The sequence below is a fragment of the Clinocottus analis genome, unplaced genomic scaffold (assembly GCF_023055335.1).
Source record: "Clinocottus analis isolate CAN_PGR_092001 unplaced genomic scaffold, fCliAna1.0.p SCAF_13, whole genome shotgun sequence".
NCBI lineage: Eukaryota > Metazoa > Chordata > Actinopteri > Perciformes > Cottidae > Clinocottus > Clinocottus analis.
The window spans coordinates 5,652,501-5,672,628 of NW_027175854.1; the positions used below are offsets into that span (position 1 = coordinate 5,652,501).

The window sequence follows — 20,128 nt, forward strand, 5'->3', positions numbered from 1 at the left end:
CCTTTATAATCTCTGCCATACCCTGGCACTCTTGACTTTCATAAAACGGCGTGTTTACATATCGCTGATGGCTGAGGGCTTCATTTCTGTCGGCTCGTACTAATTCTTGCTTTTCTCCCCCCCCCCTCTTCAGGCTGAACTTGAATGCATCAGTGTTACCAACCCCAAGCTGCTTAGCACATCATGATTCCCCTCAAACTCTGCTCCCAAACCACAAATTTAAATATTTGCGGTGGTGTAATTGCCAGTGTGGTTTACAGGCTCTGGCGGTTACTGTACTTTGACATGTTTGACTCTTTTCACAGACAATTACGGTTCACCTTTGGATCTTTTGCTATTTAGGTTGGTAGGGCAGCGCTAAAGTGAATACCCTTCGGTTAGTGAGCTGTTTAGTGTGGTGGGTAGATGGTAATAAATAGAGCTGCGGCTCATGACAGAGGTTGACATGAACTCATAACTCACAGAGAGCACCTTGACTTGTCAGTGTGTGGGTAGCTGTCGGTATGAGAGCGGGGAAATAGTCACTTAATACTCGACTGCAGTCTAAGAGTCAGCTCCGCGTACGGACTGAACCAAATTTACATTTGTATGTATAATAGTGAGAAAACAAAACGACATAACGAGTGTTGAAGGTGGTATTTTCTAAACGTCACTTTTAGAATCTAATCCTATGTGTTATCTGCAAATAATAATATATAATGAGCGCAGTTTTTTAACATTTTGAATCATACTGTCATCACTGGTGACCCATGCCCAGGTGGCATGCCGCGCAGCCAAACGGTTGAAACCCACAGACCTTTTCAAAAAAGAAGTTTCCAAAGATCACAATATATGACTTATATGTTGGAAATGTGTCTGAAATTATGCACAAGACATCTAGAATATTTTAATTGGCCTGAATGGTGCCGCCATAAAACGTAAGCACAGACCTCAGTGTAAACATCTTATATCTTCCAAAAACTGGTGCAGGATGTATTACACATTATACTGTCAGTCTTGGAGTTAGATGATTTAAATTAATTTAGCAAGCAGTCATAAGAGAATTTAGGGAATTTTTTAAAAACATTAAATAGATGTCTATCAAATGCTTTTTTCTTCTAAGCCAATGTGTTAACTACCCCTGTGCACATACTATTTTCAGAGTTATAGCTGATTGACTGGACATACCTATTCTCAGGCCAAATCTTACACTTAACTGGCCAAAATCCCTCCAGTGTGTTTTCCCACTGAGCACTACATCACTGTGGTTGCTGCTCTCTGTTGCTTTTTTTTCTTCACCAGATGGTGTGAAAGTCAGAAACGTGCTGCTTTTTTCACAGCACCTCACCCTCATAAACAGCCAGTTTACAACTGTTTGGGCCAGTCGCTGACATGAGTACACACATGTCATACAGCACCATTAAAATCCAGACCAGACCTACCACACACTCTGTAGGAAAAGAGAGCAGGCAGGGGCGAAACGGCCGGGCCGAATCTGGATTAAATCCTACATTTAAATTTGCATGACACCTTCACGCTGTAACTTTTTTTTTTCAGGATGTCAGTTTTTAATATTACATCTCGTAGAACTATTTATTCGACTGGAATAGAGACAAACATCCACACAGCCAAGGACCAACCACTGAAGTGGAAGATGAGAAAGCGGTCAGACTAGGCTTACACTATTGCGTTAAAGGTCACGCCTTGCTGATGCGTTTTAACAATCACAGATTAGGGGGGGGGGGGGGGGGTTGCCGTCGTCTGGGTCAGAACACCAGGCTGTCATACTTTGTGAACCACAGTTGTGAAGCCTCAAGTTTGACGATTTGCTTGTAACCATATTGGATTGCTCCTGGCGCCATCTTGGCCTTTTGCAACAAGTGAAGGGAAGTTACCATATTTAGACTGCGGGGGGAGTGACGCAGAGATGCCGTGTATGGCTCCGGTAGCGGCATCGACCTGTCAATCATAGTAAGCATGCCCAAATAACAAACTCCACCTTATGATCTATTTTACTCTAAATGGGACCATGATTACTCACGTGTACCATGTTCACTGAGGAGATAAATCAAACAGAAGTAGGGTCATTTTCTCATAAACTTCTACTCAATCAAACTTCTTTTTGCAACTAGAAGAGTCTCCCCCAGCTGGCCGGCAGTGAGAATGCAAGTTTAAGGACACTTCAGCATTGCTTTCACTCTTCAGAACCGGAGGTTTATTTGATTACATTGAAAACCAAATAAGCCTTGAGGTAAAGTCAGTCAATATTCAATCAAATACTCAGTGTTTTGCCAGTTGAATGCCTTTCATGCAAACTAGTAACTCTATCTCAGCTCTCCCACGGCCGTATCCAGTTAAGTTACTGCTGATGGAAACCAAACATGTTCTACAACGTATGCGTCGTTTCCTAAGAATATCTTCTGCAAGTCAATACATTGATATTTCATTCATATTTTCCAATCTTGGATTTATTTACTAGTAATAATGTCTTATCAATGATAGTACAATTCGTCATCTTTGCCTTTACTGCTTTTACTGCCTTAAAATGCATCTATTTGCAACATACCAAAAGTCAAGACGCTTCTTTTGTGAGATGTTAAATACTGATTCAGTGACCATGCGTCACCGTTTTCTAGTCCGTCTGTATGGAGATTCCTTTTGATCTTCTTTCTCTTCAGAAATGAAATATTATCTGGCATATTTACGATCCTAAATACAACCCATACAGCCATGAAACACATTTTACCAGTGGGACGTTAACATGTCAGGAGCATCTGCAATGTATCGTGTGATGCATCTCTGTCTGTTCTTAAATTGGAGGATAAAGCTGTCAGCCGCTCTGAAAAACTCACTGGCTGTTAAGCTGCAGAGTGAAAGGCACCTAAACATATACATTTTGTTGCACTCATCGGGTCAAAGACCTCAAACTCTGCACTTGAAAGACATATTTCATACGGCCCACACTTCTCTCCCAGTCATCGCAGGGGAAGCCTGTCACAACAGCTTGTTTTGATTTATTGAAAGAGTTGAACTCCTCACCCCTGACCCCATTCAAACCCAGCAGTTTTTCCTTATACACCTGGAACTGGCTCTTAACGTGCCTGCCCAGGGGCTAAAATACAATTTGGACCACAAATACCGCACTCCTATATGAAAGGAAAAGAGTAAGGAAAATGACATATGTATCTAGCAAGTAGCACTGAACATTGATGATTCTGAGTGGGAATTGTGATGCAGGAGCTGTCCCGTTTCATTATCGAGGTAAAGCATAAAGGAGAGCAACACCCTGCCCAGAGGGGACGAAGATATGAAGAGACAGAGGAAAACATGACTTGTGTTTTGTGGCTTCCACTCTCTCCCTCTCTCACTGGAGTTATTGAATCCTTTTTTCTTTCATTGGAGTGGGGAGTTTTCTGGTTGGCTCTATGAATGAGCCTGCTCTGTTGGCCTCTCCGTGCATCGCCACGCAACCGATCGCTGTGTAAGCTAATTTTCCACATATATACTTCTGTACAACTTTTATACTTCCTATAAGACTCCTGACATTCATTATTTGACTCTAACGATCTGTCATTCAGTCAATTTGTTTTTCCATATATCTTTCACATTGTGCACTTTTTATAGTTCCATTGGTCTTACACAAATTAAAGTGTATCTTTGTGTATTTGTGTGATGCCACTCTTTATAACTTTTATTTTTTTCAACGCAAGCAAACGGTCTGGAGCAAATGAGAGAGTGTAGTTAAAGAAATATGATTTTTTTCTGTTTGTGTTGAGGCTGTTTCAGATGATGTAGTTGGTACCGATTTAAAAGTTGGCCATGTTTCATTGTGACGTATTTGCTGGGAGGCACGGACGTTGTTGGATAACCAAGCTCACTGTTCTATTTTGAGTTAGTAAACTAGGGGTAGAGGATAGAATGATTCGGGAGGAAATGGGATGAACGAAGGGTTTGGTAATTGACAAAGAAAGCCAAATCTTTCTTTTCAAAGTAACTAAATGGAAGAAAAAAAAACTTAAACAGTAACATAGGGAAAGACCAGGTTAAGATAACACAACCAAAAACAGCCTTGATTCCTTAAATCTGCTCTTAGTTATAATCTAGACCTCGATCACAGATGATCTGCAGGCCTAATTTGACATCTATAGGATCGTAACGGCAGATTACTCAAATCAACTAGGCACAAAATTGCCCCCGACGCCACGTGTTTTAGATAGAAGCTCTGTGAGAAAAACAAGAGAAAAACTACAATGTGGAATGCTTTAAAAAAAAAAAAGGGACCCTGCATACAACTTCCCATTGGTATCCTCTTTCTGTACTGGGATGTATAAAAGGCTGAGCAAAGACTCGCAGCAGGATGCGAGGCTGGCCGGGATCATGTGTTTTAAGTGGAGGCCGCAATATGCAAACTGAAGGAATACATTTTGGAAGGTCTGGACGAGCAAAAACACGTTTGAGGGAAAGAAACACTGTTCTGTCTCTGAAACGAGCTGAAAGATTGTGATCAAACCTCCAGTGCATTACAGTATGCAATTGATTTAAATACAACACAGCTGCTTGTGTTGCTTGGTACAAGCCAGTCTCAATTTCCTTACATCAATTCACTTTGGATTAATTCAAAACTTGATGGTCCTGTTTTAGACTAATGGTTTTGCTGATGTCAATCTAGTCCTTTTGAACCCACAATCCGTCCTTCAACTCTGCAGTGTGTGAAGCCTCAATCTGTCAGTATGGTCGATCACAGCTTTCTCTTGGCGTGACCCCACTTTCTACTTGCAGCCCCTTATCACAAATTGCGTTACGCTAAATCTATGTGTGGGGCCCATTTCAACCAAAGACTGAGATCATTTTATCTGAGCATAACGATGTACAATTATACAGTAATTTATGGGAAAAATGCAAAGATTAGAAACAAATAATCCGTAAATAAATTACCTTTTTACAATCCCTTCGGATTTATCTTTTAAACCCTCAGGGGTTACTGCAGGCAAATGGTGAAACATATCTATCAGAACATACACATGATATCATCCAAATGTAGATTGATGTGTGGTAATTTTTTATACTTGATAATTTATTTAGGCATTTTTACAGTTTCGTGGATATTTTATTCATAGCAAAACTTGATCTCTACCACAGTCGACTCCATGTACTCCACGTGAAGATAATCCCGACACTCAAAGGTCTTGGATTTTATCGCTGGAGCAAAGAACATTTCCATAAGTGCTGTGTACTTAAGTACAATTTTGAAGAGTTTTACTTTTATGAAACTTTATATTCCTAGTCTGTGTAATATTGTAATTTTTGAGATTACCATATTTTACACCTATATGTTACTGTGCAAATAGAGAATTTACACTCAAACAATGTTGCCTCTATACGGCACTTTAGAGTCGACATAAAAAACTCACCTGAGGCCAGGTGGTCAGGTTGGCCGAGCCGGGTTGGACCCTCGTCTTGAACGGCTTGTAAAATCCTCTCACTTGCTTTTATTTTTACAAGTAGGCTATGAGACAGTATTTCGAGGTAAAAAAGGAGACATTTAGTAGTAGGGACATCCAGAACTAGCAGTGCTCCGCTTTACTTTGTTAAAAACTGCTCACTTTTACGGAATTTTCGAACTTTGATCACAGTTTCATATGACCACAGGGAATAAGCTGGTGTGTGCTCAAGCGCCAGAAGTTATTGGCAGAAAAAGCCAAACTGAGGAGAGTGCATAGACTATTGCAGTCTGACAGATGTAATCCCTAACACGGCTCCAGAGTGCTGTGTGGCACCACAAATTTTGAATGTGAGTTTATTTAAAAAACAACCTCACACCACAGGCCTCTTATGTGCTCTGTTTCTCATTTATTTTCAGCATAAATTCAAAGCTGAAGTTGCTCAGCACAATCTCAAGGGAACTTGTGCAGACAATTTTGCCGTTTTTTTACCCGGACGATAAACACGGCGAAAAATAATTCATGTAAAAGAAAAGACAAAGTGACTAAAATGTAGGGAGGGATGTGTAATGATCCATATTTTTAATTTCCATGAGTTAACATAAAGCTGCGGCAAATCATACATTTTGCTTGCAATTTTACTCATGACGATTTCTTTGTAAGCTAAGCAAAATCACCTCTCCCATCATTCTGGGCACCTCCCCCAAATACTACCCATAATGCATTTCACTTTGATGCATTTCAACACAGCATCACTCATCAACATGGGTCTGCGGCTGTGACGGAAACATTGAGATGATTCTACTTTGAGATAATAAATTGGCCCAGATAAATAAGGCGTCCTGATATGTGAAAATGACAGATGAGGTGGAGGTGAAGAGAGCCACAACTCCTATTTCCTCTGCCACAGTAACACCTCCTGTACGTGTAAAGTGTTATGACTCAGGACATTCAGAATTTCAAAGTCCTGGCTCACTTTTTAAAACTTTTTTTACGTATCCCTTCAAAGATTTTCTTTCAAGACATTTTCTTGACCATGCATGTTAAGTCCATGGTTTTGCTTTGGAAATGGTTGGAAAGCCTGCATGCCAAACTAAGATATCACTTCAAATAGCCCCGGCTCCACTCCTGTTTTGTATAGCAGACTTTACATGGGCACTGTGTCAAGATACAGTCTACACAGTCTCGATAGAGAGGTGTTCAAGCCCTAAACCAAAGCCGTACAGGATGCTCTTATCCTCCGCCATCACAGTCTGGCTTCTGACGGCTTAACATTCCTGTGTTGTTTTGGATGACTTTTACCTTTGTCTTGTTTCCTGTTCTTCTTTCTATGTTAAATTGAGCAATTGACATCTGCGCTTATTCCATTTGTCTCTGCTTCTGTCGTTCTTGAACTGTTTTTTTTTTCCCTTCTTTTTTTTTTGTCCGGGTTGTTTTTGCATCGCCTTGTTTTACTTCTACCCTCCATCTCCTTCAACAGCCTGTGCCTGTTTATGAAGTAGAGATCATATCAATTTGACAATAAAGGATTGACCCATTGAATTCAGCCCGTTTCTGAGCTGTGCGTCTCATTATGGCTGAGGGAAATTGAAAGAGAAATGTTTTGGTGGTGGTTGAGATGTTAGCATTCTTTGGCTTGACTTTAGAAAGGTTTATTTCATGGAGCAGAGCTGTATTTGTGCCCTGTGTTTGCTGGTTTGGGTCTTTCAAATTCATACAACCATCTCATCTCTGTGTTTTATCATAGCTTTCTCAAATCACTGCTATCTTCTACAGGAAGTCATAACAGACAAAAACGAGTTAGGATAAATTCACTTTATATGAAAATAGGCTATATTATAGTTTTATATCTTAAATGCTCTGGTATTTTGTGCATTGATAGTGAAACAATATTTTTACAACCACAAACTGTTTTAGATAAGATTTGGAATAATCATTTTTAAAAAAGTACTATTGTATAGGCCTCTATTGGCTCAGTCAGTAGTTTCAACCTAAAACTGGACTTTACTCGTTCTTCATCGATCTATGTTGTTTTTATATGCACATAAGTACCTAAATTGAATGTGCTGTAGGTTTTGAAGTGGTTTAAACCCATGACAGTGCAATCATTTTTGTACTTTGCGATCCCAAGCTGATTTTTCAGGCTTGTACGCAGACACATTCAAATCTAACATACCTTGGTTTTGGTTACCAAATTTCTCTCCTTTGCTATTATATTCAGCATATCTTCATACTGCAGAGTTTAGATCAAAATGATAACATATAGTTGCAAGCAACATCATTCTAAATGGATTCCAGGCGAAAACAATCACTTTAACAACTATTTTCCAGGGCCCATCCAGTGGTAAAGAATCTTGGTGCCTGCTCGGATGAATATTATATTAACATTAACAGGCTCTTAGGTCTCAACACCACAAGTTGGCTACGTTACATAAATTATCAAAGATTGAAAATACAACATTAACTGCTGCTATCCAGTAATTTAATTGTGGGTAAGATATGTTAACATAAAGCACTTAGTGCTTCTCTGCTGGATTCCTGTCGCCGTCTAACATTTTAGCGAAGCGGCTCCCTGGATGTCAATGTTAGTGTGTCGGGGCATTCACCACTTCCTTACTGTCCCACGGCCACACTAAGACATTGATACAACTATTTAAGGGATTACAATTGTGTATGTTCATGGTTCCAATAGGTGATGAATCCAAAGGACTTTGAACCAAAAATGTTATGCATTTTACCACAAATGATGCAATAATGATGACGTAAAGACTGATAGATTACGTTATAATGCTACCTCATAATTACTCTCAATCAGCTTGACAGTATTTTATCATATTGTCAAATGTATTTTGTCTAAAACTTGCACTTGACTGCTAATAGCTGAGGTTGATATTTAATACAGAGGGGGGGGAACAGACTGTCCATCAAAGACATAAAACAGTATGATTGATGATGATGAGCAGGGAGAAGAAAAAGTTCTATCCAAGCAAAGCCTGTTTTTTCCAGACATTTGATATGACCGTTAATATAGTTCTGGCCTTGTTTGTAAAACAGGATGTTGGCTGTGGGATCTTTATGCCAGTGGATAACCAATAATTTTTCTGTTACTTGTCTTTGACATGCTTTTCACGTTTATGGATGGCTTCGTCTCCTTGACTATTAAAGACCCTGAGCCTTTACTCAACTGTTAGCAACTTGCCGAGGCAATACAGTGATTTTCCAGTAAAATCTTTGGCCGGTTAGTACATCCGATGTCCTAGAAATGTCAAATCCTAAACGTCAGTCTATTATTTAGAGTTGATAATAGTTTGAGTAGCTTAACTCGCTCTTTTTTAACATCTCTCTTCCTGCCTGTGTAATTTATGTTCCTAAAACCACTGCGGTGTCAAATATCTACACAAGAATAAAAAGCCTTCAAAATTGGCCAGGGGCAAGGCATATTAAAGCCAAATGTGTATGGCTTTATGCCATTGGCAACTAAAACACAGCATACTATAGACTAAAGAAAGTACCAGACACCTCACTGTCATCTTTATACAGGTCTTAGTACTTGTGAGAATAGGCTACTGCGGCTCTAGCAGAAAACATGCTAGCTATGGCCATGCGGGCTCGAGTGGCCTGAGCACTGCCTGTAGCGTTTGTTTATCCAACATGCTGTAATGTTATGAGAACTGCTGCTCGGGCCCTGGTTGTAATGTAAATATCGATGTGCATGGAAAAGGAACGCTATTTAAGACCTACCATATGTTCTAATAATTTGAGCCACTGATTGTGGAGGCTGGATGTCTTTCTAAGGACGAATACTGTTGTGCTCCCCATCTGCTCTTCCGCTTACTTAGTACAGGTGTGCAGCAAGCGGTGTATTTAACTTGAAGGAAACCTTTCTGTCCACTGATAGTGAGATCACGTCACTTTACTTACAACATAAGTGATCTATTTTCCCACTTACGATTCCATTTCTTTTACATGTAATACGTTCATTGTAAGTAATGAGCGCATTATGCTAAAAGACATAGAGAAAAAAGAGAATAGAGAAAAAGACTGAAAACAAAGTAAGTGTCATCAATTCCAGATGGGATACAGAAGAATTAGACTTATTTAAATGATCCTGTGTCCAAAAATTACATTAATAAACAACAACTGTGCTTTAGTAAGTGTGCTTTTTATAAAACTAGATTCTTAACAGGATAACAAATATACAAGGTTGAGTTATTGTCATTGTACAACAAGGTTGCACATAAAAATGTAGTTTTTAGTCTAGCTTTTGATCAGAAACACACAAAACAAATATATTATGTGTTATATGTGGCGGTTGGATGATGTATTAGTTCAGTATCTGCTGATTTCTTCTATGGTTCCATGGTTATTTTAAGTTTAACAATCTTTCCGCAAGCGTAACCATATGTTTTAGAATCCTGAAGCTAATAAATATCGAGCACAGGACATGAACCCCGTTATCTAGTGTAAAAGTTGTGTGCTTTGTACACGCGGCCTTACAGACCCAGAGAACCTTCCACAACGTCTGTGCGGCATAAGAAAGTTTAACTTCCAGGATCTAGGCAGCGATTGTGTTTCCTCCAAATAGTAGACACTTATAGACCGTTATAAAAGCTGTCACTTCATAGCAAAGTTCAGTACAACATATACCAACTCTGTAAGTTTCTATAACCATGACATGAGCTAATCTGTGAGCCTTTCACTCAGTGGTGCCACATATATAAATGTCGCTGCGTGTTGCGAGTTAGCTGTGAATGAGAGCTTTCAGGTCTGTCCCTGGTCATTATCTCGGCCATCTCCCCACTCCTGGAAAGACATACAGTCTACATATTGTTCATTGATGTACATGTTTTTGGCCCATTTCATAGTTTTAAAATGTATGAAATTGGCCTAAATAAATAATCAGTGGAAATATATGTCAGATGTCACTCCAGAAGTGTGCTTCTTAAACAGGGGGTTGGGCCTGAACTACGGGCTGCCGGCCTGTTTCTAGTTTCTAGTAGGAGCTTGAATGGATATGACTGCTTCTATTTCTTATGCAGGGAACATGTAGCAACACTGATGTGACGTTATACTCAGCAATAACATCAAATGTTTATAGCTGGAGTACAAAGTAAAAATGTTATTAAGATTTGCCATGTGAAAACCAATAACCAGATTGTTATATGTTGATTTTTAACAAAGCCATGCAAAGAAAACATCTGTGAAACCAGCGTGGGAGAACTAAATTTACCACAGCATGGAAGAATGCAATATTATTTACAAGTTAGCTCTACAGCATCATCATTTTTACAGTTATTGTATGTTGTTTTGTTTTGAGGCAAATGTGGAAGTAGTAAAATAGAAAAATAAATATGAAAGTAGTTTTGTCCCAAATATCTAAACCTGTTTTCACTAACCTAGATATTGATGCTTGCTGTATCGCTGTCGACATTTTTCTTTGGCAAACGAGGCGCAGGTGTTTTCTCACCACAAAGTCTTTTCAGTGTCGGACCGCACAAAAAACTGCTATTTACATGTTTTTTTTCTTGTTTTCTGCAGATAAAATGAATTCACCTCCGTGGGGGGAGGAAAGATATTCTTCCAGGATTGCATGATGTTTTTTTTCTGACAGAAACACAGAATAATGTAGTACTTGGTACCAATAATTGGTCGTATGAGAGAGAAACAGAGAGATGTAGTCACAAATCACCTGGCATATTTAGGCCCCAAAGTTCAGGTCAGTTGCCAAAGGCTACATCATACTCAAAGCCTAATTTCAGGAAAATGCAGACCTTCTAAAACATAACTTTCTGTTCCTACAGTCTGCCCTTTTCCGTGGCATCAATCATTTTTAATCAAAGGTGTCTGAATTTCATTTTTGTTTGTAATTCCATGACATAGGCACACAGGCAGGCTGAAGGTTTGGCCTTTCCCCCCCTGAGTATAAAACCTGTTCTTGTTAAGGTGGACTGCTGGAAAGAACAAATTACCTCCATTCAATGTCATCCATCATTCTTTTAGTTTGTCAAATTTCACTATGTATTTTTAAACTCATAAAAAAGAAGCTTCTTACAATTTATAGATTTGGGGTCTTGACGTCAATCTATTAGACCTCTTACATTTGGTTTGGTTGTTTTTTTTTTTCGCCTTGTGCCGCAGGGTTATTTAAATATCACCTTCTCTTGTCTCGAGCATATAATAGCAGAAGTCTTTTTTTCCAAACTCGGTCCCAAAAAACACATTGAATCCTTTGGGGGCACATCAGCTTTGATGGTTTACCTCCTATTAGAATTTGCGTGTGTATACGAATTTGTATGTGTGTGTGTGTCCCTTTGAAGTTTTGAATTACGCCCACCCTTCTGTGGCCCTACATTGTGCCGAACAGCTCCATTTGTCCCACCTTAATCCTCTGACGTAAACTCACATAAATCACACTGAGTTGTTTCTAAATGTGGGCAGGCTGGGAAACTCTGTCTCTCTGTCTGGTTTCCAAGTCCCATGGAGAGTTTAGGAGCTGCTGGGTATTCATTTAACTGACCACCTGTATTGATACTGATTTCAGCTTAGAGTAGAAAATAGATGCATGTCTCTTTTGCATGTGTAGCTGCCGCAGGAGCCCTTAGATGATTTAGAGGTGTCGAAATTAGATAAAGGCACCCTTACTTAAAAAAAAGAGAAGTAAAACATGAAACAGACCAAATACAAAGTATAAAACAAACTGTTTATTCTTTTCAGACATTGTTCCTCTCAGAACTGCTAAGCAGACACAAATTGCTTGCATCTACCTTAGTTAAAGAGAAAGGTTATTACATTTTATCAAATGTCAACATTGACCTTCTGAGCAGTACACAGTACTCAGTCCTCTTCCATGGTTATTACTCACTGGGACATCGCTTTAGCCAACACTTTTTAGTTCTAGAGATGAGGCAGCATCATGGCACCCATAGTGAATCGAGGCCAACCTCTCTCTATCGATGGCTCTGGGCCAGATTAAAGTGCCGGGGCTCATTGTTTACACAGCTCTGTGGTGCCACGGCCGAGCGGGCCCAAACAATGAGCCCCTGCTCCCTCTTGTCAGAGTGAGGGGAAGAATGGAGACCTCTTGACATGGCAACCTGAAGCCTCAATGCCCCCACTTCTCGCAGCTCAGAGGGTCAGGAGCGAGAAAGAAAGAAAGAAAGAAAGAAGGGAAGTTAGAGATAAAGAAGTAGAAGAACGGAGAGATGGAGAGAAAATGGCTGATATGAGGGCGGATGAAGAATTATCAATCACAGAGGAAGAGAAATAACGAGGTGAAGACAGGTGAAACAAAGGATAGTCCACGAAACGAGAGTAGCAGATGAAAAATATGAAGAGAGGTGGTGCTGAATGGAACAGGGGGGTACATCAGGAGATGTAAAAGTCGAAAATGTAATGCAAAAGAAATGTCAAGCACTTCATTGTTTAGCAGACAGCAGAAGTTTGACAGGATTCAGGAGCAAAGAAATAGTTCAACATTTTGGGAAATAACTTGATTGACTTATTTGACAAGACTTACACGAGAAGATCGATAATGTGCCAAAAGGTAGTTAGCATAGCTTAGCATGAAGACTAAAAGCCTGGGGAAACAATATCGAAAGTCCCACAATATAGAATCCAACTGTAAAACTCAATAATCAATATGTTACGATGCTAACGCTGTGGTAATATATGAATAGGACTTAACAGTTAAAAGGGTAGTAAATGTCATGTTTCAAGTTGCTTGCACTAACTAATCATTAGCATTTGGAAGTGGAGGTCATCATGTTTCTTGTTTTTTTGGTTGCAGGTCACTTTCTGGGCAACAATACAGTCATTGATGTGCTTCGTCGCCACGGATACGAAGTGGAGCACACCCCTGCTGGGAAACCCGTAAACAGGTACATTTACTGCTAAAATGCCTTTTAAGGGGAATAAACAGCAAAAAAAAAAGCTTAGTTCCAATAATGATGGGAAAGGGTAAATTGCTGGTAAACCAGATTTGGGGATGAATCCAAACACGAGACAAACTTGAAATTGTACACAAAAAACAACATCATGTAAAATGATTTATGATGAAAGAGTATTGGGTTAAAGGAGTAGTTTTCCCAGGGCCATTTCCGTTCCAGCACTTTTTTCAAAAGAAAAACCTCCATAAAGAGCAGAAGTAATGTCTGAGTTACAAGAGGAGACAGAAGAGACGGACAAAGAAAATCGCAGACAAAGTGAGAAATACAGAGATGACGGATGGAGAACTCAGCAGAAAATATTATGTTTCACCATATTTGTTGCACATTATGATTTCTTCAGAAAACATGAGTCTGTAAAACTCCAAGGCCCATACTTTATCACTTAAGTGGGTGTTAGGTTTCATTTCCATGCCACATTTTACAGGGCAACCACTGTCTTACAGCCTTGACAGGAATATATTCCTTTCAACTCTTTCACTGGATTTCAAAATGGGAAATCATTTTCCCAGTAAGCACAACTCCATAGTTGGTCCGTGTTCATTTGCAGACCTGAAACAGATGTTCAAGTTCTACTTTGCGTTGTCTGCAAATATGGAAAAACTGTGCTTAATAGATATCCATTGAAGGAGTCTCACTTTCTTCAACTGTTCCTAAACATAAGTATTTTTTCATCTTCTCGTCATAATTTATTACTTGACCTGTACTATTGACAATGGAGAGTTAGCGTTGAACCACATATTACATAAAGGGCACATTTTGGTGTGGAAGTTGATGATTAAATCTGATTCATAGCACTGTTTATTGTTGCATGAGATGCCAACGACCTTCATTGCCTTTCAACTTTTAGCACAAGAATAATACACTTAACTGTTATTCTATTAACTTTCAATACCAATTGTAATCTTCACAGGAATTTTCTAGGTGTTGTTCCCATTGGTTTGAACTGTTTTATCATTGTTTGTTTAAAACCAGGATGCTGTTAACTCAATGAGCTTTAAAGTTATAGTCCTGAACATTTTCCCGGAATCAACCCCCTGTTTTTGATACTATTTATCCCTCTATATATTAGTTTTCATTGTTACATGAGGAGTCTACCATTCCTGCACTGGAATCAAATTGTTCTCAATACGTCAGGGATTCACAAGAAACATTGCATTGTTTACTGTTCCCTGTCCTAAGGCAGTATCAGCGCTGTATTAAGTTACTGCTAATGCATACCAAATGCATACTGCTTCACATAAAAAGCATTCAACTGGTGAAACATGGGCTGGCTTTTACTGTAAGGCAATGAAACAACGTTGTTGTCACAGCAATAAGGGTTGACCGCGATCGTTCATCAAAAGAAGGTTACCATATTGTAACCCTCGTTCTGTGAGCACAGGCAGAGCCCGACACTGGACTCGATGTGTAACATTCCTCCAATCACGAGCACGCATTCACCCACTGGAAATTGGAATAGAGTAACGCCCAGAATCCGGAGGTGCCTTCGCAAAAACGTGCGGACGACATTCCCTTGTTTTGTGGAGACTAAATAACTATAAACACGTTCTAAATATTTGGTGTAAGCAGATATTCTCAAAATATATCTGAATATGACACTGCAGATCTCAAACAATTACCATGAACCAAGCTTAAGTGTTTTAAACAAGGTAGTCGGGGATGCAGTCCCGTATATGTAACAGAGTATGTGGAGTCAAGGAGTGCAGTGTGTCGGTCAGATGGGTGCTGGGATCTCATACTTAGATTTTTGAGTGGGAGGGGGAAAACAAATGCTCACTGATGCCCCTTATTCCCGGAAGCTGTCTATTTTTTTAATTTTTTTTTACTATGTAGATTGTAAGGCAGATAAATCTGACAAACTCCGCCAGACCCCAATGAAGTGTTGAAAAGGCCCAACTAAGAGCTTCTACCTCCTGCTGTGAAGCGTGTAGTGCAGTCTACCATAACACACTCCGCGGGTGGCTATCTCATTGCACATCTGTGTACTCTGTGTGAGGGTGTGAGGGTGTGTGTGTGTGTGTGTGTGTGTGAATGAATGAGTCTGTCGTCGACTCTGCTCCTCCGGCGCTCCAACAAGGCCATAGAATCCACTCCTGCCGCACAATCAATTTCTCCACCATTTCTCCATTTGTTCAGGATCCAATACTCGCAGGCAGTGACGATTTTTTGGCTTTGGTGTTGGAGATCCAGCTGAAGTGGCCTAGCTGGCCTCTCCAAACCAAAGTCAGTTTTGTATTGCCATGAATTCAACAAGCGTCCCTGAGACTCACATTGGTCAGGCCTAGTTTGTCACAATGGTCAAGTCTTTGCTGAACTAACAAAGCATCTGCAACCCTCAGTTCTATTGAAGAAAAACTAAAAACACTAAAGAATTTCTTCCCATCATATAATTTTACTCAAGAAGTATTGATCCTATTATGTGGGACAGACCGGTCACATCCTACATATGCTGACATTAAAGGTCATGTTTAACCATTAAGCGTAAACGGCACATCCTGCGACTTAATCCTTTCAAAAGTATCTTATGGTCCTGTGATTTGCACCCACTAGGAGATCCAGACCTGACTCACCAGACTCAGAGGACAACTATGATGAGCCCCCTCTTCTCGAGCCTTTCCTCCATGAGCTCCCTCACAAAGAGGACGATGAAGGGCATCCCCTGGAGGACGATCTGTTACCCCACATGCTTCTGCCACCGGACAGCCTGGAGCTGCTGGAGAAAGCGGAGAGAAAAATGCTGAAGAAAAAGAGGAGGAACAAGCAGAAAAAACAGCGGCACCGGCATTTTAATGACCTCTGGGTTCGCATTGAGGAGAGGTAAGAGGACATGGGGGGTCTTTCTTCTGACACACATCCGTCATCAATGACTGCGCTTCCTTTGCTGTGAAAAAGGGACGAGGAGAAATGTAGAGACAGCGAGATGAAGGGTCACAGGTGTGGACAATAGAAAAGAAAAGAGGAATATGGTAAACGCTCAGAAGAAAGACAGAGAGGATGTGGGAGGAGGGAGGGGAAATTGGAAATGTGTAATGCAGACTTTCCACCTGTCTATAGAATAGAACTGACACTTCCTGGTGTGATGCCGCAGGCTCAAGCAGCCACCATATCACATCACCATACTCTTCATGCAATCTGCACCCATATCACCACACACACACACACACACACACACACACACACACACACACACACACACACACACACACACACACACACACACATGCACACACTCCATGCAGTGTCGTATGAGTCCAGACTAGTTCCTAGATGGTATAAGTGTCTTCGATGGAAAAATAGCAGCCTGGGAATTCCTGCTAAGTATCCGGTTTTGTTCTCGCAGCAGCTCCAGGCAGGGATCTAACCGGACAACAAAACAAGCTCGCCTTTCAGACAAAAAGGAGACCTCTGCACAAGGTGTGGTCTGCCGTGTTGAAAGTTATTTTAGTTTGTTGTCAGGGCAAAATGTTCTGTTGTCATGAATATTATTGCGCATGTGGGCAGGAAGCAAGAAACGGTTTTCATTCACACCTCGGGGCCCTTAAGAGATTCCAGTTCACCTGATTGGACATTTTTGGACTGTGGGAGGAAACATTACATGCAGCATGTTGCTTTGCTAGTAGTGTGGAACGTAGCGCTTGTTTTCTATGGTTAGTATTAATATTATGCAGATGGCAACTGTGCAGAAACTCTGGTCCTGTGGAAGCCATAGGCTACTATTAACCATGCCATTTCAGTTCGATATTTAAAATCTGTGCTTTATATTTATAAAATGTCTCTACACGTTCATGCTACTTGACTCTTCTTCTTCCTTTGTTAATACAAAGATATAAATTCTCTTTACAATACATTTTTGCTTTGGTTGCTACAGTTTTCAACAGTCCAAAAACATGCCGGTTAGGTGATTAGGAGAATGTAAATGAATTGTAATATCAATATTTTTGGGTAAGGGTTTGCAAAACGGGACCTGTACAGGACTGTACAGGCGTTTTTTTTAGCATTTAGATATATTTTACCTCCATATCCATGTGTATTTTTCCACGTACAGTATACAACATTTTAAATTCTCGACAGAAAAAAGTGTCCAACCACGCAGAGTCTGTTTTTCATGGGAACAGAAGGGGTTTGTGAACGTTTGTGTATATTATGTCTGCAGAAATGTTTTCTGTCTTTCTGAGAGCCCCTGTATTTTCAACGGAAAGGAAACAGACTGTTTGTGTACATATGTTCGTGTACACGGTGCACGTCTTTGTATATTTGAATGTCTGAAAAGGTGGCTGAAGGAGAAAGGGACCGAGTGAGTCTGAAAAACTGAGGCAACTACAGGGCACCGTTCTCTGAAGAGTTTGATGCATGACACCTCTCTTTCCCCCAAATCTAAATAAACCTTCAGAATCAAAAACTATAATGTTTGCTCCGGACTATTAAATAGCTGCTTTAATAATTTACAGACACTTTAAAATAAATATATCTTGCGAAAACAGGAGTTCTGCCCGCTGTTTAGTCTGAAATAATCGCCCATACTAAAATGTATTAAATAACTAAAGCGTAAAGCTGCACCAATCAATGCATCTTAAATATAGTATAGAGTAATGCATTCAGTCCTGGTTCAAAGTACAACAAACATTTGTTTGATACATCCTAATATCACTTGTGCTTAACTCTCCAAACTTTTCCAGTTTTGGCTCTTCTTCAGCCAAACAGATTGCGGTCGGCCAGACAAACGGAAACTCGTTTGTCCACGCCAATCCCTCTAAACGCAGTCTCACAGTCAGCTAAGACGTTAATTTATTTCCTTTTTTTGAAATGGTGATAGACACACTTTCCTTGCCAAACTGCTGTTGCCGCCCACTGGAAGGAGGAGATTTCGACTCCAGGAACTTGGGTGTTTGTTTGGCCTGGCCTCGTCCCAGTCCCAGCCACACAAGCCACTCAGCAGTCTCTGCATCAAACAGCAGATCAGAAATGATTTAATTGCCAGACTTGTTTAAAAAAAAAAGGACAGATAGAGACAGACGGACAGGATATATAATATTAGGAGAAGAATAAAAGGAGAAAAGGAGAGAAGCATGTAGGCTTATTGGCTGTTGGTTTATAGCCATACACTGATAAATGAGTTGCACTCTGAGGATTTTTTTTTTTTATTGTTCTGTGTTGTGGATTCCTTTGCTTGGAATTGTTCCTTTGTAGTCTTCACCATCATTAATATTACCAATGTTTTTTTTGTTTTTTTTTCCTGCAGTTTGCATATTTTCTTTATAATTGTTGACGATATAGGGATGTAGAGAGTCCTGTTCTTTTGCAGATTATTATGATTTGCGGTCCAATCCCAAAAAACAGTAAAGTGGCTAAGCAGCGTAATTATTTTATATAAATATGGACATTAGTCTGGAAATAATGTCTTTTTAGAAATCTCTCTTATAATAAGATTTGTTTCTTTGAAGATAGATTTTAAAATCTAACTTGTCTGTCCTCTCTTTTCCTCTGTGCGCAGCGCTATGGTCCAGTCTCCGCCTCCCCCGCTGGTTCGCATCATCAACGGTCACATCACAATGCAACCACCTGACCGAGTCCACAGCCACCATCATCACACATCTTCAGCACGGACCTCCTCGACCTCTTCTTTACTGGTCTTCCTCTGCACATTGCTGACAGTGATCCCGCAGGCGTGGACTGTGTTTCTCGGGTAGAGCATGAGTTGAGACTCCGCAAAGCAGCCAGCCTTTCAAGAGGTTAAACTGTCACATGTGGCGGTTTCCTGTATCGGCTCATGTAAAGTGAGATCTGAACGTGCATCATAAGACCTAGAGGAAATCTGGAAAGGAGTGTGGTGGATCTCGGAGACGAAAAAACAGCACGGAGAAAGGATGTGAAATCAGCTACGGCTGCATGGTAACAATACACTCTCTGGATGTTGGGTTAGAAAAACTTTGTGTTGAATGGTAAGTTATGTCAATAGAGCATGCCTCTTACAAATTGAGGCCTTCATGGGCATGTACGTTCATAAAACGTTGGGATTCTTGAAACAAATGTTTCGTACGGTTCCAGTTCATTTACACACACACACAGAGACACACTCAGAGACGTAACAGAAACAGACACACACTTCAGGGGTGGGTACACAGAACCAGGCAGGAAAGAAAAGCGAAAGCTCACAAGCGGGAAGTGTTATCGGACATCTCTCTGACATTACGCAGCATGTCAGTTCCGTTATTGTTACAATAAACTCTACATATTCAACATTCAAACCTCTGAGAATAAAAGTTGTGGACTGTTCAGTGAATGAACATGAGAACATCACCCAAACTGTTGCTGAATATCAATTACCTTCAATAAGTACAACTGGAACCATATGTCCTTCGTGTGTGTGTGTGTGTGTGTGTGTGTGTGTGTGTGTGTGTGTGTGTGTGTGTGTGTGTGTGTGTGAGACAAGCAAAGTCTAGCAGCTCTTAAACCCCCCTGGCCTTACAAACAGAAGAGTTTCTCCTTGGACCTTAATTTATTCTTCCATTTTTTAGAAGAATTTGTTGCATTAAAGCCTATTGTGGGGGTTAATTGTACATATTGTTTCTAAATATTATAGATGTATTTTAGAATTATAAAAAAATAAGAAGAAAATGATCAAAAGTTTTGTTGTTTATATAAATATATAAATAGATATGCAGTATATTTTTGAAAACAATATCAGGAACTAACCACCACGGCCCATGTCAAGTGTGTATGACATTTTTGGAAGAGTCATCGTATTGTGCTTTATGTATCAGT

The 20,128-nt window shown here is 40.1% G+C and overlaps 1 protein-coding gene across 1 annotated transcript in view; it reads left to right on the forward strand.

Moving 5' to 3' along the window:
* trabd2a (TraB domain containing 2A) overlaps positions 1 to 19,816 on the forward strand; it is a 48,277-nt gene extending 28,461 nt beyond the window's left edge. The window contains exons 5-7 of the mRNA XM_068574564.1: positions 13,207 to 13,297; positions 15,917 to 16,183; positions 18,858 to 19,816. Coding sequence (XP_068430665.1) covers positions 13,207 to 13,297; positions 15,917 to 16,183; positions 18,858 to 19,053 — 554 coding nt within the window. The 3' untranslated portion in view covers positions 19,054 to 19,816. The remainder of the gene's footprint in view (positions 1 to 13,206; positions 13,298 to 15,916; positions 16,184 to 18,857) is intronic.
* The last annotated feature ends 312 nt before the right edge of the window (positions 19,817 to 20,128 follow it).